General features: G+C 39.6%; 1 protein-coding gene across 2 annotated transcripts in view; it reads right to left on the reverse strand.

The window, feature by feature from the left end:
* Positions 1-5,787: 5,787 nt before the first annotated feature.
* LOC103695645 (MADS-box protein SVP-like) overlaps positions 5,788-25,693 on the reverse strand; it is a 91,841-nt gene continuing 71,935 nt past the window's right edge. For both annotated transcript variants that reach the window (XM_039127354.3, XM_039127353.3), the window contains exons 3-9: positions 21,867-21,945; positions 12,306-12,367; positions 12,132-12,231; positions 11,997-12,038; positions 10,866-10,907; positions 10,634-10,788; positions 5,788-6,121 (exon numbers count right to left, since the gene is read on the reverse strand). In XM_039127354.3, the coding sequence (XP_038983282.2) occupies positions 6,097-6,121; positions 10,634-10,788; positions 10,866-10,907; positions 11,997-12,038; positions 12,132-12,231; positions 12,306-12,367; positions 21,867-21,945 (505 nt within the window). In that variant the 3' untranslated portion in view covers positions 5,788-6,096. The remainder of the gene's footprint in view (positions 6,122-10,633; positions 10,789-10,865; positions 10,908-11,996; positions 12,039-12,131; positions 12,232-12,305; positions 12,368-21,866; positions 21,946-25,693) is intronic.

The following is a 25,693-nucleotide window of genomic DNA, read 5'->3' on the forward strand; positions in this document are numbered from 1 at the left end:
GGGCAGAACCCACCCGCGTAGCAGCCCCCACTGGGCCTCCCTTCCACCAAGGAATGTTCGATGCAGATCGCAAGTTTCCGCGTGCCCTCCCCAACCCGTGGAAAACCCTACTAGGCCATCTATGTATGAGTACGTCACTCCAGCGCCACCTCAATACTGATGGAAGAAAAGCATATCCATGCAGAACCATCCGAGCGTAAGACATGCGGTCCCCTGATTTAATCGACGCCCGTGCGTTTCGAACCCGAACATCTCAGGTGGAGTCCAAGCCCCCTTCCAAGTTTCTTTAGTGTAACAACCAAACCCCTCCCCACCTTTTCACAAAAAAAAAAGAAATAAAATAAAATATAGGATTAGGGCTGCAAATGAGTCGGATCGACCTGTGACCCGACCTGCGTAAGACCCGATCCGACCCGAATTTAGGACCCGTGGGGCCAGGTCGGGTCCTAAATTTGGACCCGTTCTATTTTTCGGATCGGGTCGGATCCACCCAATCTCGACTTGGACCCGAACCTGAACCAACCCATTTTTTTTGAGGTCGGATTTTTTTTTTAGATGTTCTTAGGACCGACTTGTTGAATTTAGAAAATGTTGAATTTGAACATTTGAATATAGCTTATCCAATAAAATGTCTATTTCTTTTTTCAAAAAGAATTAGAGCAATAATTGCTTGATGTTATTTACTATTATATAGTGAAACTTTGAATATAAAAATACATAGACCCGGTCCCTGACCCGCTCGACCCGAACGAACCATCGGGTCAAAATTTGTAGGCTTGGACCCAACCCGATTTCAATCGGGTTGGGTCTGGGTTCAAAATTAGGATCCGAACAAAATATCGGGTCGGATCGGGGTCACTCAGGACCCGACCCAACCAGACCCATTTGTAGCCTATATAGGATGCTAGAATACTAAAAACTTGCAGGAACTTTATTTTTCCTACCTGTTGGGAATAATAGAACTTACATTTCATATTTTGTCTACTTAACTTGAGTTTGCCCCTCAATCCCGCAGCAAAAAGTAGCGTTACATATCCAATAAATTATCTATAAGAAGGCCACCTACATTATCTGAATATCAAAGCATCAGGATGCAGTAGAGCCTAGCCACTTTATGCCTATCAGCCTGTGTACCACTCTGTACAAGATTATGGCAAAGATCATGGTAGGCAGGATGAAGTCGTTGTTGCCAGATATTATCTTCCAGGAGCAGGAGGCATTTGTGGGGGGCAGGTATATTTCTGATAATGTCATGCTAGCTCAAGAGGAGATATGGGACTTATGATAGGCCCCAAAGAGGCGGAGTCTGATGGCAGTCAAGCTGGACATGAAAAGGGCTTATGATAGGATCCGGTAGAGCTTCCTCAGGCAAGCAATGGAGAGCTTTGGCTTCCATGAGATCTAGATAGACTGGGTTTTAGGCTGTGTATGGGGTCGAGCTTTTCTATCCTGATCAACGGTTCGCCGTCACCTTTCTTCCGGTCCACCATGTGGCTTCAACAGAGTTGTCCCTTATCCCTGTACTTATTTATTATTTACTCTGATGCACTTTCTCATGCCTTGCGGGCAGTTTGTCAGAATCGGGAGCTGGAAGCCTATGTTCTAGCCCCCGATGCCCGACCAATCTCTCACCTCTTGTTTGCAGATGATTGCCTCCAATTGGCCAGGGCGAGAGTGAGGGATGCGCGGGCCCTCAAGGGTGTGGTGGCGGCTTATTGCAAGGCTTCAGAGTAGAGAGTAAATCTTCAGAAATCGACCATCTCCTTCAGCCTGAGTACGGAGTTGAGGGTGAGACAGAAGATCAGGAAGATTCTGGAGATACGGGAGCAGAAAGGCCGTGGAGATACCTAGGGGTGCCTATCACAGAAAGGAAGCTACGGGTGTCAGAGTGCTTAGGGTTGGTGCAGCGAGTCTAAGACATGCTAGAGGGCTGGAGGGCATCATCTCTTTCTATAACGGGCAGGTTGACGCTAGTCAGGTCGGTATTGTGCTTTATGCCAGTCTACCTCATGTCCAATACTGTTGTCCATAAGGTAGTGATGATGGAAGTCGAGCGGCTTCTTCGAAACTTCTTGTAGGGTTTGCACGGAGATAGCCATAGGGTGCACTTAGTGGCATGGGAGAGAGTTTGCAAGCCGATTCGCGGGGGAGGATTGGGAGTGCAATCTCTCTTGAAGAGGCGAGAGGCACTCATTGTTCGCCATGCGGTGAGGTTTATTCTTGAGCCGCAGGGCTTCTGAAGTCTGGTCATGGTGACTAGATACGGTCAAGCAAGGGCCGATGGGGAGGCCCCGAGTAGACAAAGATGCTCCTACATGTGGCAGGAGATTTACAGATATATGCCTACTGCCTTGGCGAATTCCAAATGGCTGATCGGCGATGGGCAGAGCGTGGATGTGGTGGACCCGTAGGTGGACTCGCTTCCTTTGAGACTCTGGCTAAATATGATCAACGTCGAGACAGTAGACGGACTCCGAGTCTACGATCTTCTTAGCCCAAAGGGGGCGGAGTAGGACGTCGGCAAGATTGGTCAGCTATTTGGAAAGTAGATTGCAAAGCGTGTTCGATCGCTTCTGATTTCAGTGTGTGCTGGCCTGGATGTGAGGGTCTGGAGCACGTCATGCAGAGCCAGTGTTTAGGATGGGAGATGTCTTCCGAGCCCTCCAACATGAGCACATGCCGGGGATGGATTTGTGCTTGGATCTAGAGCTTCTAACTCTACCTGAGGATAGCATTATTTTCTGTGGAAGGTGGTTTGGGAGTGCCTGCCACCGAGATTAGTGCTGAGTAGAAAAGGACTGAGCATTCAATTCTAGTGTCCGGACTACCGAGTGGACGAGACGGTGGCTCATGTCCTGTTCCAGTATGTGTGGGCTAGAGGGGTTTGGAGGCTCACCAAGGTCCCGCAGAATCCCTAGAGCCGGATGAGGCCTTTCCTACAAGCGATCCGTCGATGATCCGACGCCCCTAGATGCGTCGGGTGGCCACTAGAGCGACCTACACAGCTGGACAGATATGGTTGGTAAGGAACGCACGGACTTTTGGCGAAAGCAGTCCGTCTCCAAGGTTTGTCGTGGAGTGCGCCCAGGTACAGATAGCAGAGATCATTCATGCAAGCTTAGCACATGGGTTTTTGATAGCTCGAGACACTTGGGGCCTCCATTCTGCTCAAGCAGTGCTTTGTATAATGTTTTCACCTAGGAGCCCCCACCCTCGAGCTTCTTCAAGATTAACTTTGATGGTTCCGTGCTAGATGGCGGTAGGAGAGGAGGTGCTGGATTTGTCATCGGAGCCCGAACTTTAGGGTGGTGCCGCTAGTGGCTGCCAGATCTTCGATACCTCAATTTCTAGGCGGCTTGGGCCGGCCCGAGTCATGCGCGGCGAGTGCTACAAGCCAACTCGATTATATTGGAGGGCGACTCAACCATCGTGATCAACTGAATCTAGGATGGCCCGAGTAACGGTCGAAGGGGACACCCCTGCTTTGGGATATTTGGGCGATGGTGAGTGATAAGATGGCCTTTCAGGCTAAGCATGTCTTCAGAGAGGCCAATAGAGCTGCGGACTGAGTGGCTTCTTATATGATCTGCCACTCCGGAGGCACCTTATGGACTGGAGAGGTAGAGTTGCCTAAAGCACTCTGAGACTTGTTTTCAAATTTTGTTGGGTGTATCCGTACTCACAATATATAAAACACCCGCTTTAGCAAAAAAAAAAAATATCCGCAGAAACTGTTTTCCATCCTCTAATGTCGGATTATTGAAAAATGAAAACGAAACTACTCGTATATGATGTGATATATGTTTATAGAGCAGCCAGTACCGCTGCGGATTGAATAATGACATATATAGCTAATCATACAGAAACTACGTTGTCGACTACTTTGACTGCTCTTCTTTCGAAATTTTTGTATATTTTATTTTCTGATTCTCACAATTGTACTTATACTAAGTTAATTTAATAAATCCGACTTACCAAAAAAGAAAAAAAAAAAATAGGGTTGCAAAAGAATCATTTATCTATCGGTCTGAAGGATTTCCTTGCATAAATACAAGATTTTATGCCCCGATGAAATGAAAACATCATTAATTTTTCCACGTGTTACCTACTTTATTAATGGACCTTTTAAATCATCATACATTGTCTTATAAGTGAATTAAGTGAAGCCTCCGGTTACATATCTTCTTTCATTGAGATGGAGGTTGTCCATATTTTTTTAATTTTCTTGAGTGAATAGAGGTTGTCCGTTCTTGTCCATTCATGCTTTGAATTCGAATATTGGGACTAGGGTAGTTCATCTCCCATCCTTTATCTTCAATGCATCTGTCTGTTAGTTACACTGTTTTCCTTGTCAAGTAATGTCATGTCTCTCTCTCTCTCTCTCTCTCTTTTTATATATATATTTTGCAAGTGAAGATAATTTTATTTAATAAGGTATAAAGGGATACAGTCCAGCAAACTGGCACCAGAAAGCCAGCGGATCTTGGCTATGAAACCAAGTGGCACGATATACACAAAATAAATGGAGGCAAACATGACCAAAACCCACACAAGCTGACAATAGTCTCTCTTTTCCTCCACTGGTGGCCGTCCTTTAATGCTTGGGATGTTTCATCTCCTCATACGTTTCCTTGTATTATTTCAGACATTCGCTTGTCACTTGTCAGATCCCAACTCTTACCATGAACATAACCTCCAAATCAAGAAGCCTCCGTCACCATTGTTTTTGTAATCACAAAACAGCACTTAAGAAATCTAAGGCACCAGCCCTTTGTTTAAAGGTGGCCAAATCTCTAGGAAACAATGCCTGCAAAGGAAGGTTACCTGGCATCATGACTAAATTGTCGTTGCTGACACCATGATTAGAACACTACTTTAGTGCCTCTGCCTTTATAACAAAGTCCACCGACCAGTTTTTAGAGACCATTCTAGCTACCAGGCCTGTAACATGATCATACTGTTTACTTTACAAGCCCCAGAGAGGCCCTCAACTTGCAGCCTTCGCAGTCACAAAACAGGGACTGCATTTGTAAGGCATTGTCTGAATATTATCTAAATGCTAACTAAAAGCCATGTTTCTAGTTCTCCATGATTGAAACTTGGGCCTGCCTCTAGTCTAATAACCAGCAGCCAGCTCATGGAATCATTATGCTCTCATCTCTAAGACTCTAACCAACTACTCTAGAACAACTTGCCCGAGTCCTATCACCCATTTGTCCACTTTAGAGATGGTACACTGATATATGGGGCCAGTTTGATAGAGGCCATAGGTAATGGAGGGCCACCAATGCGCCACCAGCGCCATCCCACTCTTTAACCATTGAGAGGCTCAGGCAAGTCATTAGTCATTTCATCTTGAGATGGACTGTATAAACTGTACTCCTCCAACTCTGACAGATATCTACAAGTACCAATTATAAAACCACCCTCATTGTTCCATGCTGAAACCTAGATCAGCTCTTGGTTACAGGAGAGGAGAGTACATTCCTCTTGCAAACACAAACCATTCATGCAGTTTCCCTCATGTACACATCTGCAAGTATTAGGAATTTACTCCATGGCATCGGCAAGAATTCTTTTAAATGCTGTGTCCCACCTTAGCTTTCTATGCAGGTTATACTATTGAGCTTCCAAGGAGAAAACAATTTAACCACATGAGCCGATTGCATCACTTTAACCACCATCTAAGAACAATGCGACTGGTTTAATCGATCTATAGTCGAAGAGGTCTTGGCTAAAAAATATATGGCAGGCAAAATGAACACCTTTTACCGCGTAGCACAAATAGAGTAATCACTCGCAAGAGCCGAACTTGTATTTTCTAGCTTATAAAGGCATACCATCTTAAATGGTGGTGATAAATTCATGAAGCAAATTGCAGAGAACATTACGGCCTACAGGGCACATACCACTATTACATTTGATGAAGAACAGGTTAGACTGGCCACACCCATACTCCCCAGTATTGATGACCAATCTGGCTCCATGTAGTGCTTTTATTGAAACAATTTTTTTTTTCACATCTTATTGTTGCTAGTGTTCACTTTCAGACTGTGATAAGAAAAGATACCTGGATGGTTGGTCTGCAGCTAACATTCACTTCCAGTTTGAACAAGGCAGCCTGCATTAGAAAGGATTAAAAAAATCAAAATGAAAAGCTTAGCACTCAATAAAATAGGTTATCCTTTGGCTAACAGCTAAAACGACAGATGCATGCAAGCACGCGTATGTCCATATCCACGCCCACACCGGCACACAGGGAAAAAGGATAACAAGAAAAAAAAAAAAAACTACAGTAAGGATGTTTCTTCGACCGGATTAAGCTCAGCTGGCTGACACCCCCTCCACATGCAAGAGATCCTGGGTTCTAAGCTGGGTGGTGGCATCACCATCCCAGGAATTTAAAGTAGGTTTTCGTCCACAACTAGAGCAATTGGCTCCTTACTGATGTGAGTCTTGTTTAAATGTAAGAAATTCGTTAAAAATGTTGGAAATTTATTTTGCTTAAAAACTGCTATATCTTTATTTATAAAAGTATTATAAAAAAATAATCTACTAGAATAAAATTAGAAGATTGGAAAAAGTTTGCCTGAATCGAGACGTATGATATACACTGTCCTAAGAATGTGATTTGCCCTCTACGTGCAGGTTTGCGGCGATCCCTCATGATATAACTCGGCTCAGCCCGATCCTCCTCTAACGAGCATGACTGCTGGGGAGCTTAACCCAATCGACTCCTTCAGTTGCCCAGATGAAAAGAAAAGCTTGAAAAAAGGTTTGGAAGAAAAGAAAAAGGAAAAGGAGAGGAATTCTCTGTTTCATTTCAAGAAGCATAGAAGTAAGTAATGTGGATTAAGTTTTTTTAAAACACTGGACCCAGAGCCTATTTATAGACTCTGTTCAGTGACTGAAATGATGCAGCATTTCCAAAGATGCGATGTATCTGGAACATCGCTTCCCTACGAAAACTAGAACCAACATTTTTTTTCAAAAAAGTTGCTGAAAGAAGCATATGAAGAAAAGGATAAGAGTTTTAAAGTTTTAAAATCATCTAAAATTTAGAGAATAAAGTTGGTATATTTATTTTTTTAAATTATTTTTTTTTTAAAGTTAAAACTCCAACAGAGGAATCATACAAGCTGATAGGATTGATCTCTTCAATGGCATTGCTGGAGATTGAGATAATCAGTTCATAGAGTGATTAACCTCGATCTTTTCTCATCCCGAAACATGGTTTGAATCCTTGTTTAGACAAGTAGTGCAAGAACATGCGATCCCCTGCACAGCTCCCGGAATTTTGTTTGGATCCCACATTTAAGGGCAGGGACATGTAAACCCAAAGACGCAGTCAACAGATTTTGTAGACAATATAGGTCTACATTTGAATGTTGCTGTAGCATCCCTCACCTACGCTATGAAACACCAATATTTCAACTTTAGCTTACAATCCAATCAGTTCTCTTCGAAAAAAACAGGGTTACGATCCGTTCAGATAATTTGTACAAAGATCAACGAGATAAGAATTTAAGGTTCGTTGCAAGCTATCCACAAGTACATCGAGTGCTTGATGACGCTCTTTTATCAGAATATTCTTCCCTTAATTCCCACCAGATTATTTTTAAGCTTGGACAAGCGTAATCATTCCCTGTCATAAATCCATTTGATAGAGTTTACATGGTCTATCTACTTCGGAATATCATTTTTCCCAACTCCGTTGTATAACTACATAATTATTTATTGTGAGTTCAAACTAATAGTAGTTATTGAAATATTATGCATATAATTTGATAATTTTAATACTAAGATCTTTATTAGGTTGTGAACTAGAAAATGGAGATCAAAAAAGCGACAAGACATCAGGATGCTTAAAGGTCATCATTACGGGTGGCAATTCAGTCAGGTCGGATCAAAATTGTCACCTCAAATCCAACCTATTTATTAAACAAGTTAAAAATTTAGATCTGAGCACGATCTGTTTATTAACAAGTTATCCAATCTAACCTGCATAACATGCTTACTAAATAGATCGAATTAGGTTAAACAAGTTTAATAGGTTAAGTAGATTTTAACATATTAAATAGATCTAAACAGATTAAGCAGATAGTTAAACAAGATAAAAACAAATGAAGCAGGTTTTAAAAAGGTTAAACAAGTCTTAACATGTTAAATAAGTTAGATTATAACTTGACCCAATTACTAAACAATTCAAAATAGGTTAAAGGTCTAAAACTAAATCACATATATTTAATAAGCCAGTCTAGACAACTGATCCATTCATGATTAACCTATTTATGTCAAACGCGAATCTACTTAAAGCGGGTCATTTGCAAGCCAAGTTGGTAGGTCGGGTAATAAATTACGACCATCATGCTGCAAGGGATATTGTTTCAAGATCCCATAAATGGACCATCACTAAGTTATCATAAAAAAAATTCATACCACAAAAAGCAACAACAGCCATTTGCATATGTCTAATGATTCCTCCCAAGTACACAAGAAAAGCATAAATTAAAAGGAATAAATAAATCAGCAACTACACGATTTAAATTAAAGATGTAGTACTCATGATTTGAATAACGGTGTTCTAACCATTATAACAACCATTTTAGTTGTTTTATACATCTTGTTTGATTATTGAGGTAAATTACATGAAAAAATATAACGATTATCATTTATGTTATTTCCCATAATTTTCTCATATAATGGATTGTTATAACGTAAACAACAACCAATGTTTTCGCTTGTGCTCCTTTTAAATAAAATAATATATTCAAAATTCACAATTTTTACCTCAGAATTCTCAAAAAATGATATTATGTTATCTAATGAAAAGTGAAGGAAAAGATAACATCATTATTTTTCTTTATTGCCCACTATTTCCTTGTTACAGCAGTGTTATGACAGCCGTTATTTCAATGATTATTTTAATATTAAAGTTTGAAAAGTTTCTTTCTGAGATTTGACTATTACAACCATTATGACAGACAATAATGATTTTCCTGGCGATCAATAAACGGGATAACATATTATTTAACACCTTGCTTGTGTTTTAAAGATGGTAATGTTTGTAGGATGATATAACAGCATATTAAACCAAGATATAAAAAAAATTTAACATGAACATATGATATAGGATTTTATCCTGTTACTCCTTTTCCATTTACATTAACTGGATGGTTAATATAAGAGCATATATAATTTAATTGAGGATTTATCCCTCATTTGAGGAAGACAGACATTGAACAACGAATGTTGTAGTCAGGAAAGTGGTCCTTTTTAAGTTGAGTCTGGCCTTAAATAGTATGGTAGGCAGGATAAATCTTAGCTTTTGAAAAAATAGTTCATAACACCATACTGAATTTGGATTCTCTCCAGCAAGGTTTTAAATCCCATAGAAGAGGGACATCCTGATTTTTCTTCATGGAAGGGACATGTCGCCTTCCCACCCCATCCCAATATTTGGTACAAAGGATGTCTTAGGACATGTTGATTAAGATGCTGGGACGATGGCGTGACAATCCCATCCTGTACCCCATCCCCATGTCTCTCAGGATTTAAAACCATATTCTCTATTTCATGAATAAACTTGAAAGGACCAGTTATCCAATCATAATCTTCTATGATTGACGCGACAATCATAATTGGATGGGCCACACCAACTTGTGGCTCCATGTCTAGCATGGGCCAATTTAATCATGGCCACACCAATCATGAATAGCCATGATCACAAAACTGGCCCTCTCCAATTCACTTATGAACGGGAGAAAATTCTAACAAATATAGGGATGGTTTGTTTGCTTATAATTAGTAGACTATAGTTGCAGTTGGTTGCAATTCAAATATAACTGCCCAAACACAAGTATTGGGATGCGTACAACTGCAGCTCTAGGCTACAGTTCAACTGCAAAAATGGGTCCAAAACTTGTAATTGGAATTGCAACCAAAAACTAGTTGAGGTTCCTATTACAAGATTCCTTGTTATTGAGAAAGCCCTCCCAAATAAATCATCTCACCACTCCATCCTACAATATATTTATTTAATTATTAATATTGCATATAACGATTCTTACTATAATCTCAATATATAGTACTATAATCTAATATTTAATATTATAACTAACAAGTATATATAATATCATAGTATGAATTATTAACATACATAATAAATAATATATAATAATTATTAGTTATTATAATGCATGTTATAAATATATTCTTGTTTATAACAATATGTCTAATTACTACAATATCGAATAAATTTATATTGATATAATTACTATAATAATTGTTTTTATACTAATCCAATGATAAAATAATAGCAATATTATTTTCCATTACAATTATAAAAATAATATGATAAATACTGTACTAGAATAGAAAATGTAAATAGTTCACATGGAGGCAAGCTTACCAAACAGCTGTTATTGTATTTGTATTTTTCAATTATAGACAACAAAAGGAAGCTCCCTTCTTGTAACTGCAATTTCAATTGTAAGCAATTGAATTGCAGCGTGTAATTTAATTGCAGGCAAATGAACAACCCTATAGTGTAGCATATCGAATTAATAAGCAACACTAGCTCTAAGAGGCCCTGTTTCATTAAATATCTAATTTGTTTTAAAAATATACTCACCCTAGTTTTAGAGATGTGTCGGAACTGTCATCGTAATCTTGTGATCCTTCTGGCTTCAAAACGTTAGTGACTGATTCAGAAGACTGCCCATCTTCATTAAGAGCATTTTCTTTATCATTCACCATCTCTTTCCCCACCCTTGACATCTTCAGTACCTGTTTCAAAAAACCTCCAATAAAGACCTGTGACTCTCAGAGAGAGGGAGGATATAGATATTGGCAAGAGACTTCACTTGCTCTCTTAGTCGTGTATTTTCTTCCATCAACTTCAATCCCTGAAAGCCAATGTAAAACAAAAAACAGCATCAAGTAATATATTAGTTCGTCTACTTTATTTACAAGTTTGAGACCCCAAAATTTCGACAAAAGTAAATAAATCTGTTGTCTATCAATTGGGTATCATCAAACAAATGCATGCAAGAAGGTTTCTTGTAGAGCAAAAAATTTTCAGCATTAGTTGTTTTGTGGATTAGAGCATTTGATATAATATGAAGACAAACTGTTGTGGGAATAAAGGGTTTCGGACTTAGTCTCACATCGACTAGATAGCGGAGAGGTCTGTTCCTTAAATGGAGGAGGCAACCCCTTTCCCTTCAGAGGCGCCTTTAAAGGGCAAAATCGTGAGGAAGGCTTCGACCTGTTCCAAAGCGGACAATACTTCTGAGGAGAAGCAGTCGTCTCCGCTATCTGAGACCGATGAGAACGAGATCGGAAGGCAGCAGATCCCCCAGCAGCACTGGACGCTCGGGTCGGAGGCCAACCTCTCCTTGACCTCAACACAAACTATGGTACATTTTGCTTGTTTTGTTTTATTGAATATATTTGGCTGTTGGGCATGGGCTTTAACACAACAGCTTCTGATGCAACTAAGATTTCCTACCAGAATTAGGATTTTGTCAACTCTTGGGTCTTACATGAGTCAGCTATATTTTCAGAGGCATAAAACTTGAACTATACATGCCGATCTGAAGGATGGAAACTCTTGTTTTGGTTCCAGCATCAAGTTCCACTAGTTTTCATTTTTGAGTTTATATTTGATTAGTCGTTAGTTTTTGTCTGGAGTAATATTGAATCACACACAATCAGAGAAAGACATAACAATGAATTAATGATGTATTTTTCCATCATGATGTTTTCCATGAAGCCTAAGAATCAATAGCCCCCTCATTTTTGTTTGCACTAGTTGCAAATAATGGTAGACTATAAGAAGGAATTTTCATTAGAAAACTGCGATGCCAACCACAATGACTTAGTGGTTACATACAAAATTCCATGTTCATTCCCTTGGCTTGCATGACAATTAACTTTCCTTGCATACTCTTTGAGAGGTCCAGCACTGGCAATAGAGATGTTTTAGTTTTTACCTTTTGTCGAAGATCGTTAATCTGTTCCATGATCAGTTCACCCTGAAATCAAGCAATATATAATATCCATAAACTAAATCCAAAATTTAGCAATTCTTGAGAAGACTTAGAGAATTATCACAGTAACAGGGCAACCTTTCTATCTATCACACGACTTAATCCTGCTTCGAGGGCTTTCTCTAGCTGCTGCAGCTCCTCTATTGACAATCCTTCAAGCACCTCTCCTCTCATCTGCCTGTAATTGATGGAAAGTATTTCAATTCGCAACATATCGATGTATAAGATTTGATCACAAGTTGGGAAACAAACCTCAGTTGAAGGCTCATATCTGCAACTTGTTTGCTCAAACTTGCATGCTTGCTATTCTCTAACTAAAAACAACACACTGCCGCTGATTAACTTTGTTGAGCAATAAACAAAACATAAATAACAACACTGTGATTTATGTCAGCAAATAATTGCAACCACAGGACATTTGGCAATTAAGATATTCTAAAATGCTGACCACCGACAAGCTACAAAATATAATTACATGCTTTTCTCAGAAAGTTATAAACATGTGTTCTGGTTCTGATGAATTGATCTAATCGAAGAAAAAACCAGTTTTCTAAATTGAGGGGGAAAAATTAATGAACCTAATAATACACTCAGAAAGAGAAACTAAGTTATGCTTTGTAAAAAATATTAGTGTTGCATACCTTCAAATAGAATCCATATAAATAACTCATTCCACATAGCACTGAGTGAAATGCTTTGTTCAAAACATAACAAATTGACTCTTAATTTTGATTTCCCTTCGATATGGGCCCTCATTTGTAGAGCTTGCAAAGCCTTGGTATCACCTGGAAAGAGACTAAAACTTCAACTGTTCAACATATTTATAAACACATACTCCAAAGACCAAACAAGAACCAAGTCAAGGGGTTCCACACAATTCACCATGGATGCAAGTTGAGGCGAGGGCCATGAGATGCAGGCTTACGCAGGACCCTGGCCCAATACAGCATTGATTGAAGCTGCACACCAGGATCACTAAAGCTGGCCGTTTAACTAATCAGATCCTAATGATGACCTTTTCTCTTAATGCATGAAGAGCTGTTGCATCCACAGGAGAACTCTTGACCTGGCTCAAATTATGAAGAGAGGCTTTAACCATCCTATTTTTCACCACGAACTTGATCTTTCACTTTACATCCCAAGAATGGTATGCAAGGACTAAATCAGCCCTTCTCAGAAATCTTTTAGATTCATCATCTGAAAATGACAAACATCGGGTCTAAGGCATGAAGGAATATTTGGTATAGTACATAATGCGATGTAAGCCATCTTCAATGTAGGCACCTTTTGTTCTCTGAATTTCAGATAATTCATTATCCTGAAACTCTTTTTAACTGTAGCAGAGAACGGTTAGGTTCATATATTATCAGTTCTTGGAAGAAAGCTAAAAATTGGTGCATCCAGTGATTCTCTGGACCATCTCCTATATCTGATATCTGGTTTATTAGATGCAGTGAACCTAAACGCTTTTATAAGCAAGCAATAATACTTGTTTTTCTAGTTCACTGTACCTAATGCAGCTTCATATTTCCCTCAGTTAGATATTATTGCCTATCGTACAACAAAATCCGAAAAAATCATATTGATTCTTGCAGAAGAAAACCCTTGAATGAAGGGGAACTATCTTACTTCCGAGTAGTTGATGCAACCTCTAATGATTGCCAAGTGGTTTGTACATCAGAAAAGTTGACGCAAGGTGTTGCTCTACACAGGGGTGCAGTCGATGGTTGAGCCATGTCTTACATGGCCCTCAGTGTGTTTGAAAAGGGCAGTATGCTTTGTCTCGTGTACTATGAAGGTGTTCATTACTCAAAGTAAACAAGTCATGCAATGTTTGAGCTTAGAGAGCCAAGTAATCATTCTACTGATTTAATTTTCTTGATGCTAAACAAAATATCAAAATCAACTGAATTACTTGATGATGGACAACCTGGGCTTTATAAAAATTATGTTTAATTATAACTTGCAAACGTTTTCCCGCTTCATCTAGCATATTGTGCCAAAAAGTAAAAGATGTATAAGAATTGACACTAGCTAATGAGGTAGACCATAAAAAATAATTCTGATTCTTCATTACGTATACATATAGCAAACTTCACTGTTTTGACAATGTATATTTGATAGATGTGGTATTGGCACATAATTTATTGTTTGCTCTCCACTTAGCTCATAATGGCATTTGTTTACCCCTATCAGAGTCAAGTCATCATACCTTCTTTGTATCACACTGTCGTCATGACCGTTGTCCATATGCAAAATAAATTTACTTTTTCTATCAGTTTTGCATTGTTGTATACTTACTGTGTTGGTTCTCACCCATATTACTGACTCATATAAATTATTCTCCTCCAGCTCTAGCCAAATACAACAAATACATATAGAGAGAGACAAAGGAGCGAAGAGGGAGAAACAAAGAGGGGTCTCATAGGTACTAGCAAGGATCATTCCTTACCATTGCAGCCCAAAAATCATGGAGAATCAAGATGACTAAGAGATCTTGTATATTGTGCAACAATTCAAAAATATTCCTTGTTGGCAAGGATTGTGCTGCTGAAGGATCATGGAGAATCAAGATGATTGAGGGATTTTGCATATTGTGCAAGAATTAAAAAATATTCCTTATCGGCAAGGATCATGCTGCCCAAGAATCATGAAGAATCAAGATTCCTACATATTGTGCAACTATTCAAAAATATTCCTTAATCTAGGAAAGCATACTTTATTTGTGAACCATTCTTTATTTGTAATCCTGTGTACTATAAATTCACAAGGATCGGATGAATCAAGTGTGGCCTTTTACCTCAAACATTTTTACCTCAATAACTCCAATTTCTTCATGGTATCAGAGCCCTTTGCTTAAACAAGCCAATGATTCAAGTTCTTTCTCCCTCCATGGCTGAGGATTTCAAGTGCCACCAATCTGATGATTCTGTCCAGCCATCCCTCTTCGAACTTGAACAATATTCTTGTCTCCATAAATGATGCAGCCCAACTACCACTAAAACTCACTTCCATGAATTATCCATCATAGCGTGCTCAATTCAACGCGCTCCTTGTTGACTACGACTTGATGGGATACATCGATGGAATCATATCCCCTCCACCCACGACTGATGTCAATGTTGAGAAAAGGAGCCCAAATCCGGCTTATCTTTATTGGCTTCATCAAGACAAACTGCTGCTTCATGTAAAATTAGCCTCTACTTCTAACTCAATCATGCCTCTCATCGCATCTGCAAAGACCTCGTGTGAAGCCTAAGAGAAGCTAGCACGTCTCTTCGCAAACAAAACACGCTTCCATGTTATGAGTCTTAAGGAGCGCCTAATGCTCACCAAACGTGATACTCACTCAGCGGCTGAATACCTATAACTCATGGAAGGTATCGCCGATGAACTTGCTCTTCTTAATACTCCAATTGATGAGGATGATTTGATTCTTCATACTCTCAATGGCCTGGGGCCGGAGTTCAAGGAGATTTCTGCTGCAATTAGAGCTTGAGAGACTCCCATTGTGTTTGAAGATCTCCATGACAAACTCATTGAATTTGAACAATATTTGAAGAGAGAGGAAGTTGGAAGTGAAGTTCCTATAGCCACTGCCAACTATACAAAAGAATCCAATACCTGTCATCACCATAACAAAGTTAGTCAGAATCGGACCAGTAACACTCATCTTTCCAATCATCGAAAGCGCCATGGTTCTCGCGCTGGTTATCCAAACCAAACTTCAAGGGTGACATGTCAAAATTGCGACAAATCAAGTCACATAGCCAAACAGTGTTATCGGGCAAAACAATTTTTTTCCTTAGTCGGTTGTGCTACTTCTTCTTGTGCCTCTAATCAAAGCTGGTTCATGGACTTGGCCGCCTCTCACCATGTAACATCCGATTTTTCAGAATCTATCTCTTCGTTCATATTATGGTGGTTCTAATGAAACAATCATTGGTGATGGATCGGGCTTGGAGATTTCACATACTAGTTCTACAACTCTTTCCTCCCCTTTTGTCTCATATTCATTATCTAATGTTCTATGTGTTCCATCTATCCAAAAAAATGTAATTTATATCTCCAAGTTTTGCAAAACTAATCAAGCTTATGTTGAACTTTTTCCTGATTGTTTTTTGGTGAAGGATCTGCCCACAGGGGCGATTCTAACTCGAAGCCTAAATAATAATGATGTTTATGAGATGCCATCCTCAATGCATGTATCTCAAACTCGGCCACTGGCTATGGTTGGTATTTGTGCATCATCATATGACTGGCACAAATGTGGCCATCCTTCTACTCAAATTCTTCAACATCTTTTGAGATATGGTTCCCTCCCTTCCTTTTCAAAGTCCACTCCTACTTCACTTTGCAATTCGTGTCAATGTAAGAAAAGCAATCGGCTTTCCTTTGATGTATTGAGTTTGTCTAGTCGTGGCCCTCTTGATCTTCTTTATACTGATGTATGGGGTCCAGCGCCTGTGCAATCCATTGATGTTTATTTTTTGTTGACCACTACACCAAATATATATGATTTTATCCCATCAAAAACAAGTGTAACATCTTTTCACTATTTCCAAAATTCAAATAATTGGTTGAAAATTATTTTCCCATTCCAATTGTTTCAATATACTCGGATGGGGGCAGTGAGTATCAAAAACTCAAAAAAAAATTATCTCATGGCATCTCTTACCTTCAAACCCCTCCTCACACACCCCAACATAATGGTTCTGCGCAGCGTCGTCATAGGCATATTATTGAAACCCCTATCAAACAGCCGTCTATTTAATTAATCGCATACCCACACGAGTTTTTAACCTCAAGACACCCTTTGATGGTCTATTCCATGACCATCCATCTTACACAACACTTCGTGTCTTCGGGTGTTTGTGTTATCCTTGGCTAAATCCATATGCCAAAATAAACCCGATCCTCGATCTAGACCTTGCATTTTTCTTGGTTATTCACTTCATCGGTGCCTATAAATGTTATGATCCCAACACCAAGAAAATCTATATCTCGTGTCACGTTGTCTTTGATGAATCCATATTCCCTTTTTCCTTGCATTCTCAAAGCTCCTCACGTGATCCCTCGAATCTGTCTACATGGTTGACTTCATCACAACACGATTCCGATCCTTCTCATTTCACACTACCCACTTCAACCTACCAAAGCCAGCTGCCATTATTGAGCAATAACATATTCTTGTATGGCAATTTGCATGAAGCATCGCGAACTCCATCAACATCATGATCAAGGCTCCCTAGTGCAGCCCCTCTATTGCAGTTGCGTGGCAACTCTTTATCTCCATGTAAGTCTCCTTCACCTACAAGTCTTTCTCATGTGTCACCCATGAGTCCTAATTTCTCACCTTTGTTATCCACCCATCAAATACCCAACCAGCCCTCTTCGTCCTCCTCACCACCACCCATTCCCACCTCTAATCCAGTACCACACCACACACATCCAATGATCACAAGGTCTCAAAATAATATCTTCAAACCAAAACAACTATACACAGTCACCAAACATCCCCTTCTCCCTACTCAAGAACCAACATGTGTGTCTCAAGCTCTAAAGGAATCTAATTGGCGAGCTTCTATGTTGGATGAATTCAATGCTCTCCTTTGGAATGGCACTTGAGAGTTAGCTCCTCAACAAAAGCAAATTTGTAGTCCGATGTAAATGGGTATTTCGTATCAAACAAAATTCTGAGGGCAATATTGCTCGCTATAAAGCGAGACTTGTCACCAAGGGCTTCCACCAAAGAGTTGGCCTTGATTATCATGACACCTTCAGTCCAGTGGCCAAACGAACTACAATCAGAATTGTTCTCTGTATTGTTTTAGCAAAAGGAAGGTTGGGCTCTTCAACAGCTGGATCCGAATAATGCCTTCCTATATGGTAGCCTTACTAAAGAGGTTTATATGCAACAACCATCAGGTTTCTTTGATCCCTCTCTACCTACATATGTTTGCCATCTTAAGAAGGCCATCTTTGGGCTCAAACAGCCCCCTCGGGCATGGTATCAAGCTCTTAGCACCTTTATTATTGAGTATGGCTTTTCTCAATCAAAGTCTGATGCTTCTTCATTCATTTATTCTCATGGAAGTATTATTGCATATTTTCTTGTCTATGTGGATGACTTAATTCTCACCAGCAAGAATAACTTATTTTTGCACAAGTTTGTTCAAGCTCTTTCAAAAAAATTCTCTTTAAAAGAATTGGGGGTCCTTCATTATTTCTTGGGTGTTGAAGTTATACCTACCTCTTCTGTTCTTTTTCTCTCTCAACACAAGTACATTCGAGATTTACTTGATCATACCCATATGCTTGGAGCTAAGAAGTTGCCTACAACCAATTCTCTTAGTCTTCATGATGGTTCTCCTCACATTGAAGCTACCGAATATAGACGAGTTGTTGGTGCTCTTCAATACTTATCTCTCACCTGGCCTAATATTGTATTTGCAGTCAACAAATTATCTCAATTCATGCATCAGCCTTCGAAAACCTATTGGAGTGCCATCAAATGTGTACTTTGATATCTCAAGGGAACCATTTATCATGGCCTACAATTCAAACACTATTCTTCTCCCTCCCTTCATGCCTACTTTGATGCCGAGGCAGGTGACAAAGATGAACGTACATCCACTACAACTTATATTGTGTACTTCAGAAGCAATCTTATATTGCATACTTTAGAAGCAATCCTATCTCATGGTCTTCACGGAAGCAATGGTTTGTTGCTCGATCATCTACTGAGGCTGAGTATCGAGTTGTTGCTGCCATGACCTCAGAATTAGCCCGGGTCCAATGTCTTCTACATGAATTGAGAGTCTCTATTCCCACTTCCTCGACAATTTATTGCGATAATATTGGTGCCACATATGCATGTGCCAATCCCGTATTTCACTCCAAAATGAAACATATTATTATAGAATACCATTTTGTGCAGGATAAAGTTTTCCAAAGGGGTTTTAAAGGTCTCTAATGTATCTACTCGAGACCAGTTTGCATATATACTCACTAAACCTCTATCATGGCAACAATTCACCTTTCTTCATTCCAAGATAGGTGTCTCTGATGGATCCCCTATCTTGTGGGGGCGTATTGGCAAAGATCATTCCTTACCATTGCAACCCAAGAATCATGGAGAATCAAGATGACTAAGAGATCTTGTATTGTGCAACAATTCAAAAATATTCCTTATTGGCAAGGATTATGCTGTCCAAAGATCATGAAGAATCAAGATGATTGAGGGATCTTTAATGATATGCAACAATTCAAAAATATTCCTTATCGGCAAGGATCATGCTGCCTAAGAATCATGAAGAATCAAGATTCCTAGATATTGTGCAATTATTCAAATATATTTCTTAATCTAGGAAAGCATACTTTACTGATGAACCGTTCTTTATTTATAATCCTGTGTACTATAAATTCACTAGGAATGGATGAATCAGGTGCGGTCTTTTACCTCAAACATTTATACCTCAATAAATCCAATTTCTTCAATAGGGAGGGGTGGATCACAGTATCCAGTGGAGGGTTGGGTCATGGTCGCTGGTGATAACGGTGAGTAATGACCAGAGGACTGGTGATCAACAACAACAACGACAACGAGCAATCGGCAAACAAGCCTCGTTTAAAATAGGGAATAGAAGACGCTCAACCTGCTAGTGACTGAGGCTTAAACATCAACTACATGGCATTGACGAGAGACGGCCAGAGCTCCAACAAGGGCCATGGTTGTCGTGAAAACAGGGGAGAAGATGGCTGTCATAAAAACAAAAGAGATGGATTCCAAATTAGATCCCGATAATTCTCAATGGAATTTGGTTGGTGGTGATAACTCCTCATAGGAACAATAGAAGAGAAGGTGCCAGTGGCATGGGAGGGGTATCTCAGCTCTAGTGAGGCCTTGAGGAGGGCGACACAACAAAGAGAAACTCCAAGAAAATAGAGAAAAGTACAAGACATAATGGTTGCAACTTGTAAGTGGCGGTGATGCATCAAGGGGATGGGAACGAGTTTAAATAAAGGTGGAAGCCTGGTCTCCTAGCCTCCAGCGGAGTCAAAGTGTAGTCGGAATCAATCTCCTCCAACTCATATAGGAAATATGTCGTGGATTGGGTCCATCTGGTGCTAGGCCTCATTCTGGTACTAAGCCGGGCCAAAGGGTTGAGTCTCACACTGGGCTTTGCCCAATGGTTAACATAATTTACTTAGACTAGGGGCTAGCCCGACTCAACCTTTAGGCCTACCTTCCCGACCCAAGCCCAACACTTACTCAGGCTTCAAGCCAAGCCTCGGTCTTCATAATCATTTTTTAATTTTTTAAAAAAATACTAAAAATACTTTAAAATATTTTTAAAATACTAAAATCAACAACAACATACAACATGTCTGTTAGTCCATTAAGTTCACATATCAACAACAATTGTAAATTAAGTCTACAAACATAAACAAATAATACAAGAAAATTAAAAAAAAGGGGCTTCATCCAGCTTTAATCTCCAACCCAAGATTGGCCTATTTATTAAACTGCTCTACTTTGTAGGCCCCAACCCAGCCCATGAACAGGTCGAATTTAGACCCAACGAATGAGCCAGGAAATCAGCTTGGGATGTGCCCCCACTTGACAAAAATGGTGACATGTTGGGCATAGGCAGAAAGAAGAAGTGCCAAATTCACTGCTGGAATGTCTGGGACAGTTGCTGGGAATATTGAAAATGAAATCTAAAATATCGGTGGATGAATCAGGTGCAAGAGTAGTCGGACAGAGAGCAGTGAAAGTGGTCAAAGCTGAAGCAATAGATTACAGCTGAGAGAAGAGCAAGGAGAAAGGGAAAGAGGAATAGAGGAAGTGGATAGAAGGGGAAGAGGTTAAATCGTTAAAGTAATTGTGCATTCAGTATAATTATGTATCATAAGGTTATATATAATTTTTTCCGGCTATGGACCAGGCTCTGGACAGGCATGATGTACCCAAGCTTGACCAAAGTCTTCTGGGACCTAGATTTTTTGGCCTGCCCTAAGTCCAAAGAAAGTTATCAGTGAGGCAAGCCTACTGGGAAGCCAACCCAGCCTAGAAGCAATAACGACTCTAACCATACTAAATTCATTTCAGCTCAAACTTCAAAAGCAAATAAACCTGCTGGATGCTCTTCCACTGTTTATTTTCACTTGTTTCATTCACTTCATGCAAAAAATTTCCTAGGACTTATCTGTTAAGTCTCATTAGGGGAAAAGTAATTACCATTTGTCGTTAGAACTTGATGTAAATACTTCAGGTTACAATTGCATTGTCATAAATTAGAAGCCATTCTCCCTGAGATCAGGGAACAATACAAAGAACATTCCACATTATATTTTAAAAGATCAGCTATTTTGTGCAAGTGATTACAGATAGATGAGACATAATAGCCTTCCATGAAAAACATATGCATACTTGATTGAACAAAGATCAGTTCATCAGCTATTCACAACAGTACAATATAGATTTTAAGAAATAGTAAACTAACCATAAACATTAAGGAAAAGGTTCAATAACAAAATTCAGACTTGTCTGAAAACATGATGTAACCAAATAAAATAAAATAATCATTCAAGGACATGGTAAAATGGTAATGTACCATCAAACAGACTCATTTGAATGGCTTGCCTCTATCACATGGTCTACTCAGATAAAAGAAACTAGAGAAAACAAATGAACAAACAATTATTACCAGCACTTATTACTATTAAGCATATGTCATGACCAGTTTCATCAGCATATAAAGTTAAGCTGGTAACAAAATTATGAAAAGAGACCATGGAGTATCTTACGTTCAAGTCAAGGGAGGGTTGGTCTGGTTTCTGTAGGTTCTTTGAATGCTTGCTGTGCTTTTCAATGATCTCCTTCATGCTTCAAAAAATTAAAAAAAAAACAACGGAATAAATTTGTTAAGATAAATAAAAAGTGCACAAATATTCACTCTAAAATTTACTGATTAAAGTTTGGGTTCACAAACTACTGCCACTTATGGAAATATCTAATGATAGAGAGACTCATTTTTGAAGAACTTCCAACTTCTCAAGTGAAAATTAGCAGGATCACTCTGATGATAGTGTCATGCTGTCCAAGCTGTAAGTGTATCACTGGAGTTTTTTTTTTTTTTTTGTATACCATCACTGAAGGTTGAAGACTTGAAGTATCAAGATGCCCCTCTGAAATGGGCGTTTCAGTTTGCATAGCCCAAACAATTTATGCATGCACATCCATGACTAAGATAGTCTAATGCCTTACTGTTAAGATAAACATATAAATATATTTCCATAAGAAGTCTTCAGTCACTTCCTAAATTGTGTGATTTGAATGAAAGCTTGAGGTCCTACGTTCATTCATATAGACATCATCAAAGCAAGATCACTAGATTCAAAACATACTGGTTACATTTAGTAAGATATAACAAGCTTCTTAAAATGGATAAGATTAAAGAAGCTTCCAAGAGAACTCCTTTCGGGCCTCCAATGAGCGATCACTGGCACATGCCGATTTCCAGACCACACCAGTAGGGCAATCACTAACACAGGTTGTTGCAAGCATATTTTTATGTGTGATTTCAGAGCTAGTCTCCTTCCAAGCATTTAGCGAGGCAATCATTGTGCATTTCGATTGACGACATGTTGTAGTCCAAAGCTAGTCTCTTTCGGGTCTTGCCACGAGCTGATCGTGGCCATATTCGTAAAGGCTAGAGAGAGTGCAAGTGGTTGAATACATCGACTTGGAATTTCATCTTTGATCGGATACATTAAATATTTTTGAAAATATGTATTTTATATTCTTCAGCATGCTTTTAATTATAACCAAAACTCTTATTTATGAACATTAGTTTTATGTGCATACTATGCTTGATTGAACAAGAGATAGAGGTGACCTATTGGATTTAGCAGGAATGGGATCATGGGCCGTGAGCGTGAGGACTAGGACTAGAAGCAACTTCTTTCCTTTTGTAATAAATGTCCATGAAATCCACATAGAATGTGTTTGAAAAATAATGTTGGACCTCGAATTATGAATAATTATCATTTTATGAAAGCTTAGTATTTTAGTTTACCTGCATTGATACTAAATGTGACTTCTTCTTTAAGCCTCGCATGTCCTATAGGTCAAACCTTGCAGAGCATGTGGCTTGTTTGTACAGTAGGACAGGGCATGACAGATTTTATGGTATTAGAGCTCAGGCTTTAGATCCTTAGGGCGTAGACTTCATGCGGGTAGAATGTCAAGATATGAAGGGACTTAGAAAAATAATTTTTTGGGAAAAATATTAGTACTAAAATTAGTCAAATTAATTTATAACTTCAAAGATAAGTTCGTTTTGTGGATAGAGGTTGAGCTGGCCCCAACCAAGACTAGAAAAGTAGCTGACCTTGCTGAGGGATCCCAAGCGGCTAACACTCGCCGCGCTACTGTTGGGAACCCGCCCATGCTGCTGATATTTCAAAAATTTTCAGATGGCAGCGGAATCGGCATGCACGGGTTCGACGTTCATCGCATGAACGCTTGTTTCGAGACCTTTCGTAATTAGGTAAGAATTAAAACTTTTAGAACTAATAGGAAGATCAAATCTTCACCTTGCGCGGGTAGATGATCACCGCGAATCTGAATTCGTGGTTTTGGAAGAGGGTTCGTTTGAAGCCGTTCAAACGTCCGGCCTCTACGGGTATCCACACGAAGTAGAGAACCGATCAAAGCTTTCTTGTCTTCCCGGGGTGCTAGCTCCCTTGCAAAGACTCCTTTGATGGCTGATCTCTTCTCTTTCTTTCAACTCTTGAAAGTGCTTGAGAGGAGGAAGAAGAAGAAGGAACTCAAGGAAGAAGAACACAGCTTCTGCAGCCTTCTTTCTTTTCCCTGCGTTGGAAGAAGGATTGGAGGAAGAGGAAGACGCCAATGCTTGGACCTTGCTCTTCCTTTGCTTGCGGCTGAACCAAGAGAGGAGAGGGGAGGGTGGCGGCAGCAAGAGGAGGATGGCTCCAATACCTAGGGCGCCGGCCTCATGGTGCTTCTTATAGCCATCAAGGGCTCCTCCAAAGTAGGAGCCCTAGATGGTTTTCCAAAGAAAGAAAGGGGGGGTGCGCCGGCCCCTCTCTCTCTTTCAATCCGCACCATCCAAGATGAGAGGGGCTGATGCCCCTCTTACTTGGTTAACCTAATCCTCTTCCAAAGAGGATTAGGTGCCTCTCTCATGGTTTAATCCTAATCTAATTAGGATTGGCCAAATTGGGTTCAATCTATACTAGTCCTAATCCAATTAGGACTTGAATGAACCATGACTCAATTGAACTCTTCAATCCTAATCCAATTAGGAGTCATGTTGATTCATTAGATTAATAATTAATTTGGACTTAAGGAATCCTAATCCAATTAGGATTTGTTTAATTTTAGTCCTGATCCAATTAGGACTCTACTTGAATCCGAAGTCCTAATCCAATTAGGATTTCTAGGAATCCTACTCCAAGTAGGAATCCAATTTTTAATTCAAAACTCCTAATCTCATTAGGATTGAGGAATCCTATTCCAAGTAGGAATCCCAGTCCTAATCCAATTAGAACTCTAGTTATCCTACCCGAAGTAGGATTCTTGTTTCAAGTCCAATTAATTAATTCCTTTTTCCTTCTTCAACTTCTTATCAATCAAATTGATTTCTTGTGATTCCTAATCACGATTTCAACCATCGGATCGGTCAATACTTCTAGTGTGTGTGACCCCATAGGTTCTATTCTGACTGGTAGTGAGATATATTGTGATCTCTATCACTATATCATTGAAAACTCCTTTCAATGGGTTGGAACGATTCCAACTCAACTCATTAGGGTTTATCGATCATCAAGATAATCCCTATGAGTCCCACCATCCACCAGTGACACCTAGCAGCATGTAGTGGCTACCCAGCAGAATGGAATGATGAACCTCTAGGTGCAGTTAACATGTGATACAGTCCTACTATCGTGGATCCCTACAGGACGGAGGTCATGGACAACTCGTCAAACCCCATCGTCTGTCATATGTCAAGATTTATTCGACTCGAGTTCGATAGTGAAAAACTCTTTCTCCACTGTGCATACTGCCCCGGCCGAGGTCTTACGAACTCAGTCTTATAAATCACATAGGATCTCTCCTTATCTATCAAGGTCGATAGATTCCATATAGGTGCATACCCTACTCCTACAGTGAACTTACTGCAGCCAATCTACACTGCATGGACCCATATGGCTAGAGACCATGTATGTGTGCAGTCAAACTACAATAACCTCACTGTGAGTAGCCGAAGCGCCGCAGGTCAAAGGACCAGTCACACTACTGCAACATCAAGCAAGTCACTGACGAGTGGATAGACATCCAAGTGACTTCTTGTATTGGTCACGCTCAGTACCCTTGTTCTCTAACAAGCACCTGCACTATCACTTCAGTGTCCCTACACTGTGGACTCAAGTCTCGTCCATCCAGAAGGAGAGTGATCTGTGCACTGATCGGATCGATCACCGTCCTCGTGATGATCCTTTGATCATGAGCATTTAGAAATTAATCACCAATGATACATGGCTCAAATTCTCAACTCTTGAGAATATGTATCATCATCTTATTAATTTCTTGGACGATTCATAGACAC

The sequence above is a fragment of the Phoenix dactylifera genome, chromosome 7 (genome assembly GCF_051530095.1).
Source record: "Phoenix dactylifera cultivar Ajwa chromosome 7, Ajwa_hap1_PhDact_Kaust_v1.1, whole genome shotgun sequence".
In the NCBI taxonomy this organism is placed as follows: domain Eukaryota; kingdom Viridiplantae; phylum Streptophyta; class Magnoliopsida; order Arecales; family Arecaceae; genus Phoenix; species Phoenix dactylifera.